This window comes from Centruroides sculpturatus, unplaced genomic scaffold (genome assembly GCF_000671375.1).
Source record: "Centruroides sculpturatus isolate CEXI.00-Female unplaced genomic scaffold, Cexi_2.0 scaffold154, whole genome shotgun sequence".
NCBI classification, from domain to species: Eukaryota; Metazoa; Arthropoda; class Arachnida; order Scorpiones; family Buthidae; genus Centruroides; species Centruroides sculpturatus.
The window spans coordinates 405851-415904 of record NW_019384392.1 but is presented as its reverse complement, the minus strand read 5'-3'; the positions used below and the strand labels follow the sequence as shown (position 1 = coordinate 415904).

The window sequence follows — 10054 nt, the reverse complement described above, 5'->3', positions numbered from 1 at the left end:
GGCTACATTAAAGCATTTTTTGAAAATATACAGGAAGGTTCCATATTACCACCCGATTTTCTCTAAGCCTACTTTCTGACTTTTTGTACAAAAGACTTCAAAAACCATACTTATAGTTACACTAGCGAAAAATCCAATTAGGAACATTTAGTTTAATAGTTACCAGTACTTTTCGCACAAAAAATGTGGGTATAGTTACGATACCTTGTTTACAATTCACTAAAATGTAATTGGGGTTCCATAATACCACCTTCTCCTCTACGACCTTAATCCGTTCCTGATGTTTGGACTTATACCAAATAGGACATATACCAAACCAACCTTTCCCATAAGAAGTAATGTAAAAATAATTAATCCGTTCTCATGTAAAAAAATGGCTGGCTTTAAACACCTTGCTTTCCTGGCTAGTTCCTGCTTGATTTTTTATGAGATCAGCATGTATCTTTTTAGCTTTCTTGCAAATAATTGCTTCTGATATGCTGTCACCAGCACACTGTTTTAGTTATCCAAAGCAAAAGCAATTTCTCAACATGATCTAATGTCTTCGATCTATGTTTAGAAATTGATTTAACCCCTTTCGCAACATTAGCAGATTTAATAATGACTTTATTTTTTATGATTGTCGATATCGTCGTTCTCGGAATACAGTATGCAACAGTTAAAATCTCGAACACGCATGCCAACTTCATACTTCTCAACAATCTCTTTTTTCAGTTCCATTGTGATTCTAGTCACAATATTTTTTAGTTTTCTGTTGCTTTTCATTTGCCTTTTTGCAATTCATGATTAATAAAAATAATAAAATTTTACTTACAAATTAAAATCAGAAGAAATTTAACGAAATTATAAACTGTGGCACCACGAACGTCTAGTCTGGTCTACTACACCGATAATTCTATTTGTTCATAGATGGCGCATATAATTGAATTAAGTCATATACTGAACAAAAGTCATATACTGAGCAAAATTTGTTGCATCCAAACAGACGTATTTACTGAGCAAAATTTGTTGCATCCAAACATATTCTAAAGCAGACGTATACCAAGGTACCACTGTACTTATAAAAGAAGATGGTATGAACACTTAGAAATAATAAAAAAACAGAGAAAATCACAAATAAAAATTTTGGCAAAAAATTACACGAATTGTGGTATGCACACTTGACCATAGGGAGCATGGGGGGAGGGGAGAAGTGTATATATAAATAGAGGAGAGGGTGATGGCTATTCTGGAATGAACTTTGAATCATCTTGTTAATTTTGTTTGTTTTACAGTGAATCTGATTATTATTTTGTTTTAACAATGTATATTTTTACTAATTTACTGTTTTACCAGTACCTTAGTTTATTATTCTGTTTTATTGTATCAGAACTATGAAATTTTATGTATAATTTTTTTTTGTTTTATTGCATGTTTAATTTTTTAATGTTCTAAACATTGTATCGACATATTAAATGAAAGTCTACAGCCTCTTTTTATTTGTATCAATTATGGTACAGTAAGACTCTGCTTAACGCTGATTTGATATAAGCCTAAAAAAAGCTCAAAATTTATGCTGATTTAATTTATCACAGTATTTCGTTGATTCATATATAATACGATTATTTGTGAACACAAACCAATCAGCAAAAGGTGGCAAAAAGGTGTACTTTCTTCAAATTTAAATTTTGGAAAAAATATATCATCATGGATGCCATAGGAAATATCAACATCACTTGGCAAAAATTAACTAATAAATGCACAAACGAAGTGTGGAAGAAGTTATGGTTGAAGGTATCCAAGAATTCTCAACAAGAACAGCCTATCGCTGTATTGTTAGGTTGACCAAACTCAACCTAATTGATATAGCAGGACTAGGAGATGTAGACGAGCAGGATATTGAGGAGTTACAGCAAGGTTTCTGGTGAGAGTCTCACCAATGACGACCTTCAAGATCTGGCAGAACATGGAATTCTAGTGTAACTGGAAAATAGAGAATCTGAAAATGAAGAACCCCAAAAATTTCTCTACAGATTTCCTTAAGAAAAGTTTGGTAAGATAGCCAAATCGTTGATCAAATTGTAGCGATTGATCCAGATTTTGAAACGAGTGCAAAAGCAAAATGAGACATTTTGGATGCGATCTTCTGCTATCGACATTTGCTTAAGCAAAGAAAAAAGTGACAAATGAAACTTCACAACTTTATTGCAAAAGAACAAGAATTTCAGAAAAGTCAGGACCTTCATCACAAAAAATGAATTTTACATTTCTGTGTGCATATGTTTGTGTTATTTAACATATAGTATTATATAAATTAATATAAAAATAACTTAAAATTAAAGTAAAATTTGTTGATTTTTGGTCGAGTGTTCCCCTATCCCTATTTACTCTATGTTAAAATGACCTCGTTTAATGCTGTTTCGCTTAGCACTTTGTTGTGTAGGAACGCATTGCCCATGTTAAGTGGGGTCTTACTGTACTTTAAAATTGTTAACCTCCTATTAATTTTGTAGCAAAAAAGCTGATGAGGGACTCCAGGTTCAAAACGCATTCTGATAAAACACTGTTGTGCTTTTCTAAGTTTAATTTGTGATCCTGTAGTGGTGTAATAAGTCTAGCGGCAAAGTAAGGCCAATCTTAGTGCTCACAAGTCATTAAGAAGTCTAGACAAGAAGCGTATCATAGTGATCCATTCCAATTTCTGAATATACAAGAATGCAGACAATAATCAAAAATTAGCTAATATTTATATTTTACTCACTTTAATACAGTAATACCTCAACTTACGCGAACCCAGAGTTACGCAATTTTCAAATCTCGTCGATTCGTCTTTTGTTTGAGCGCCACGCAACTCTTGATTACTCATTCCCCCCACACTATTGTTCAGCTTACATGTTCGGACGTGTCGCGCGGAATCGACACATAGCTACAATTTATTTTGTGTTATTTATTTCTGTATTTGTTATATCTACGGAGACTCGAGAGACTCTATGTGGTGATTTCTTGTAACAATGAACAACGATATAAGATTAACGAGAACATTTATTAGCTTATATACACCCGACTTGGATTTTACACACATTGAGAAATTATACCCCGACTTAGGCGGTTATCGCTCGGTCTCACCTATCGCGTAAGTTCGGGGTATTACTGTAATTATGGGGACATAAAGTGTTATCATCTTGGGTTCAGAGTTTCTGGTGGTCAGTCAGCAACAGTCTGGTCTCTTAAAATTTCATTTTTTGCCTTCCACAAAATTTGATTTGGCCCCAATTTGAAAAAATTGTAGACCTACAAATTCTCACTGTCATCTGTCTTTCATTAATCTTGAGAATTAAGTTATATAGTTCTATAATATGCTTCTTGTCTAGTCTTGGATTCAATTTATGAGCTCTATGTTGTCTTTTCTTTTATTTTCTGCTGGAGCTGGTCATGTTTCTGAATGATGGTGTAATAAGTCTAGTGGAAAAGAAAAGTCAACATAGAGCTCATAAACTAAGTTATAGAGATGAAAGATGAGAAACCTTAAGGGCAGGAGGCCTTGATTAACTATATATGAACTTCAATGCAAACTGGAAGTCATGTTATTTCAATTCAAAAATTTTCCCCTGTAAGGAGTTACCTAGATGACTGGCATAACTCTTTTGTTAAAGGAAAAGCATGATGTACAGGGGCAAGCCACTACTTAATTTAAGTGGAGAGCATATATTGCAGTCTGGCATTGTGATAATGTCACAATAAATAATTGCTCATTACAAATAAGTTTTTAATTATATAAAGAAAAGATTTTTTGTCTTCTTTTAAAATATAGTATAAGTGATTGGTAATATACTTTTATTAACTCAAGTTCTTATTAAATCATTTTATAGCTGCTTATTGTGATCATATCAGGATCATAATAACCAATGAATACAATAAATAAAAAAACAAAACAATAAGCAGAAAATTAAACAACACATCCTGCATAGTATCAAGTAGTAAAAAAATTCATTCATTTTGATTGTATACAGTTTTTATATAATAAATTATAAACGAAGAATTTGTAAAAATGTTATATCATAAAATTGTTTGATTGACATTGTACTTTGCATCATAAGACATCCAGTTCCTGCTGCATTTTAGCAGTTGTTGAAAGGTTAATTATGTCAATCTCCTTGTCACTTTCTTCAACTGCATCAATACAAGTTGATCACTAATCTAGCATTAATATTCACTAGGGTAATTTCAAATTTATTGAGTCATCACACCAACCTGCTGCTACTATTTGATGATGCAGAGCATTGTCAGATGTACAATGATTACTTTTTTTGGTACAATATCACATTAGGCATCATTTCCAATAGTATTTGTATGATAATGACAAAATGTATGATAATTTGACAAGGATTTTCATTTGTTTTTTTTTCTTTAACTAACTTGTACTGATTTATGGTGTACAGTATTTTAAAAGTACAATAGGATAAAGTGGTTAGTTGTTGGGTTAAGTGTATTCTAACTTAATGCAACACAGGAATGCAGAGCATCTAAAAAATGTCTGAAACAGCTTATGCTGGCATCAACAATAAGTAGTTTGCCATAAACTGATTACATTAATCTCTGAATTTTGTATAGAAAATACACAAATATATTGGGGATTTGATCACAACAGTCTGATAACAATAGATGTGATTTTAATAATCAGCATCTTTCAAAACTATGGTTGAGTAAATTGCAGTTGACAATGGATCCCCATACAAGTAATATGTGGAACCTCTATATTTGTAATATTCGATATTCATCAATTTTGATGACTTTTTTATTTTTCCATATTCGTCATCATTCCCAACACTGGAAGTGGCACTACAATTGCTTGCCTGCACCGATCAGCTAGCCGTGTTAGCTAGCTGTATCAGTCTGTTTTGTGTGGTCATCGTGTGTGTTGTTGAGTTATTGAAAAATAATCAATGCGAGAAACAAAGTTTCAATCGATCCAATGTGGCACCCAAATGTTGCTATAGTCAACCAAAATACAAATACATTCAATGATAATGTAATTGCCTACTTCAGAAAAGTTTTAAAAAGCAGACAAAAACACACAACAATGGACAATTTTAGACAGTTCTTTATTAAATTGAGTGCTACTGAATCATCAGCAAAACAGACCCCATGATCATAATTGGAATTGCCTAATGTTTTAATTGATATGTCTTCTTCTAAACAATAATACTGTTCTTCCCTTCTACCACTATATCTTTATTGTACTAAATAAATACAGTAAAGTTTTACAAACAACATACAGTGGTACCTCAGGTTACGAACGCCCCAGCATACGAAATTTTCAGGATACGACATGAAATTCGAACATATTTTTGCTCCACGATACGAACAAAAACTCACCATACGACGTTACATTAGTTCGCATTTTTCATTTTTTTTTTTTTACTACAGTTATTTTTTTAATGTATTACTTGGCTTTAATTTGAGTATGTTTTTCGCGTTGGAACGAATCATTTGGTTTTACGTGTAATCGTATGGGGAAAAATGATTCACCTTACGACATTTTCATGATACGATCTCAGTTTCGGAACGGATTAATTTCGTATCCTGAGGTACCACTGTAGTTTTTATTCTTGTACCTTTTTTTCAGGATGGGAATGGATTAATTGAATATCAGTTATTTATTATGAGAAAAATTGTTTCTATATTCGTCATATTTCATATTTGTTAGGTCCTTGGGAACAGATTAATGACGAATATATAGGTTCCACTGTAATAGAAAAAAGGGAGATAAGCTAAATTTTGATTTATTATTTGACCATATTCATTCAATAAATCATTATTTGACTTTAACATATGCTATACATTTTTCTGATTATTAATATCAAGTCACACATGATTTTTTTTTATAGCAATAAACTGACATGTTCAGCATCCTTCCTAACATCTTATCTTTTTTATTCTTTATCACTAATAATAATTTATCAATTACAGTTAATATTAAGGAATAAGTTAAATAAAAGATAAAATACTCAAAATAAATCAGTATTAATAACCTATCCTCATTTAACAGAATCACTTTGTAAAAATTAATATGTAATAAATATAAGTCCCAGTATAAGTTTAACTATACAAATTTTCTAATGTTTAGTTACTTGCATACATTTATATTTTATTTCCATTATTCTGTTTCTGAGTTTTAGTTATTATATCTCAGCTGCTCTAAATACATCTTGTCTTAATTGCTAATATACATAATTGAGAGACTAAGTGAACATTGCATTCTACAAAAATAATAGAATCATATTGATAATTAAAGTTATAAAACTCTCGAGAGTTTAATAAATAGCAGAAGTAAATTTTTACTAGATTTTGTAAATAAATTTTATGATTTGTAAAATTTTATGTAATTATTACATCATATAAGTTGATTGTAAAGCAAACAAAGTATGCTTTACCCTATTTACCCTGATTAGCTGAGAGTAATTAGAAATCTTGGAATTACTGTATTATATAGCTTACCAAGAAATTATTTTATTTTTTGTTAGATTCTTCTCCCTAATAAGGCTAAAATAATGCTCCCCTAATATAGTTAAGAATATTAATTTAATTGTAAATTTCTTTGTTTTATGTAATTTCAATTGTAATTATTAATTTTATAAAATTGAAAATTAAGCTTGTTAAGAAAATTTTTTTATTCTTTAGAAATTCTAGTGTAAGATAGGTTATATCAGTATACTGGACCATGTATATTGGCACAATACCACATTAAAATTGATGGAAAATTTGGAGTAATTCTCATTAATTTTAATTTGTAAAATTATAGAACATTCATGCTTCCAAAAGTTCTTGCTTTTCCTAATGTCAAATAGAAATCTAAATAATTGAAACAACATATCAACATTAGGGAGAGATTAGTAATAAAAAAAGTAACTGAGATAATCATCTACATGCAATTATAATACTGTGTAGATAAAAAAATCTTCAAACTCATTTTCTCTTCTTTTTCTTCTTAGAGTTTTGGTGTTAATAAATATGAATATATTAACAGTAAAAAGTGAAAATATGTATTGATCATTCATGATTAAATGCAGATCAGACCACAACAGAGTGATAAGAAAAGACATGCCAAATATATTTAGGCTGTTTAAACCTATTCCTCCATGTAATAGCTGCAGTAAGTCAATTTTTTCAATGCAGAGAAATTACAAATCTTGATAAATATGATAAAATTACATATTTTTAAGCATAAGTATGTTTCAAGTAGTTATATAACTGACAATAGAAATTAATATAGTCCATTAAAACAAATGTTCAAATAGCAATAATTGTAAATTTGAAAAGAAAACTGAAAAAAGACTATAAAATTATGTAATTCCTAAAATCCAAATAAGCATAAAGTCTGAGCAATTTATTTAATCCCTCATAAAAAAAATAACCAGTAAATGTTCTCAGAAAAAGTAAAATTAATGGAAATATTAATATATATAAAATATTTAAAACTTTTTGAATATAAAATTTATGAAATTATTAATGGAATTTTCTTACTTCCATTCCTTAATTAAAAATATTCTATTATTGTTTAAATAATTATTATACTAGATATGTTTTTTTTAAGAAATAAATTCTCATTTCGATAATAAAATTTTCTAAAATTTAAATCAGTCTCTCTGAATTTTATATTTGAATTATATTTGAAATTTAGAGAGAACTACTTAAATTTCACATATAATTCTATCAACATTTCCAGATGTAAATACATGAATGCAAACATTTGAAATTTAATAATGTCTATTTATTGCTATAAGAATTAGCTATATATTTATATATTATTCATTTAAGATTTAATATTCTAGTAAAATAATTTTTCTTTAAGATTTTTCCAGTTTTCCTTAAATTTGCTAAATATCTTACACTACATTTTCCTCGTCCTCATTCAATTATATTATTATATAATAAAATATTATACAGCCACATTAGCCAGAATTTAAAAATTTAATCACTAAACTCACAGTCCCATCCAAAACAGATATTTTCCTAATTTAAAAATTGATTTTTACAATGATCAGAATACATTTTAGTATTTCCATTTCTACACTCACCGATTGCAAGATAATTATTTTAAATTAAAAAAAAATTTTTTTCCTACCTTTATAATAAAATATATGCACTGCAATGATTTATGACAACATAAATTTAGCTAGAAATAAAACTAATTAATTATAAAATTGTAATATTTTGCATTTTAAGTGAATTATTTAAAGTCTGTAAAATTTGAGGTATTCAGTGGCTAATAACCATTAAATAATGGAACAATTTGAAATCATTATCATTTATTAATTAAAAAAAAATTAATGTATGATAATCTAATGCTCTTAATAAATTAAAAAAAGCTATATATAATGTTATAAAAATTATTGATATTTTCTAAAATAGAAAATTAACATTTGTAAAATCATTATAGTTCAGAAATACTCATATAGTTACTAGATTTGGCACAGTGCCAAGAATCGTGGCAAGAGAGAGTTTTTGCCAATCATTTTAATTTTTCAAGTTAATTTATTAAAAATTTCAATATAAAGAAGCATTTCACATAGAATAACACATATATTTCTACTAATCTCCATAAAAACATGCAAGGTTTTAACTTCATTAATGAATATAAGAATAGTTGCAGGGTGATTATATATGTTTAATTATCAATTGTACAAGTAAAATTAAGGAATTAGACATGTTTAAAGTTAAAAAATTAATAATAATTTAAGTAAATCATCATTAAAAAAGTTTTAATGGGTAATTTTATAAGAAAATCAATTTTTTTTGTTTAGAAATTAATTTTATGTGAAATTTGTATATGAAAAGTGTAAATAAAAGGAAAATATTGGAGATTTTACTCCATTCCTTTCATACCATGTGGATTGAAATGGAGTTTTAACATGATCACGTTATGTCAGTTAAATATTGAAAGTAATTCAATGAATCCTATTTAATATAAGTTCTTTACTAATGAAATTATTCGGAATATTCACATAAACTTTGTGATAATGAAGTTTATAAAAGACTAACCATTTGTAACAACCGCCGCCGGTAACTTCTAGCGTGTAATTGGTTGGAACACCTTGATTATAAGGAAGAAGAAGCCTTCCAACGTTTAACCTGGCTGAATTAACAATTGTAAGAAACGTAATAAAAATAATACACAACAGAATAACTTTAGAAATTGCCGCCATCTTTATCAACAAGGATGAGCGTTGGCGCTCACTGATTATAAGAACCAAATTATTGGTGGAAGGATGCCTTATAATCGGCATCAGCGCCCTCTCCATTTTGAATTTCCTCTCTTTTGTTTTTTTTTTTATAATTTAAAAAATAATAATCATTCGAAAAAAGATTAATATTATATTTACTAAATTAATGATTCGCCGAACACCGATACGTTCACTATAAAATAATTAAACAGATGAAATTAGTGTATATATGACTTTATTCAATACGAATTTTTACGTTTTTTAAAAGCTATCTTTCATTCAGAGAACATTAGGATAAAGAGAAATCAATCACAATGAAAACAGGAGAAGATCGCTTTATTGAGAATGAAATCTGTGCCCTTCTAATGGAGGCATTACACAAGTTAATACTAATATAATGGCAACATATTTAATAAGGCTACTTCTTAAAAGATAACTACAAAAAATATCCATTAATAAATTAGCGATTATATCAAAAAAATATAATAATTACATTTATATGAATATAATTAAAATTTAAATTTTCTATACTCATATTAAATGTAAAACAGAAGTTTATTTATTTATATTTATCGATAGTTATTTTATTTTAAAATTATTATTTAATTATCTTGAAAATTTTGGAAATATTATTTATTCAAAAAAATAAATAATGTTTCCAAATTAAAAGCTCGTAAAATGCTTTATAAGAGAACGTTTTGACTATAAATTTAGTTGAATTGTGCCTAGTCGAGTAGCAAATCGAACATGTGCTCATTTTAAAATCTTTTAATTTTCTTTTCTGTCCGCTTGGAGTAAGCTTATCCTTCTTTAGAATATGAAATGAGCCCATAAATGTTTCTCAATTCTAT

At 28.3% G+C, this 10054-nt stretch overlaps 1 protein-coding gene across 1 annotated transcript in view; it reads right to left on the bottom strand.

Moving 5' to 3' along the window:
• LOC111618247 (nuclear pore membrane glycoprotein 210-like) overlaps positions 1–9265 on the bottom strand; it is a 107054-nt gene extending 97789 nt beyond the window's left edge. The window contains exon 1 of the mRNA XM_023359733.1: positions 9022–9265. Coding sequence (XP_023215501.1) covers positions 9022–9185 — 164 coding nt within the window. The 5' untranslated portion in view covers positions 9186–9265. The remainder of the gene's footprint in view (positions 1–9021) is intronic.
• Between the last annotated feature and the right edge of the window lie 789 nt (positions 9266–10054).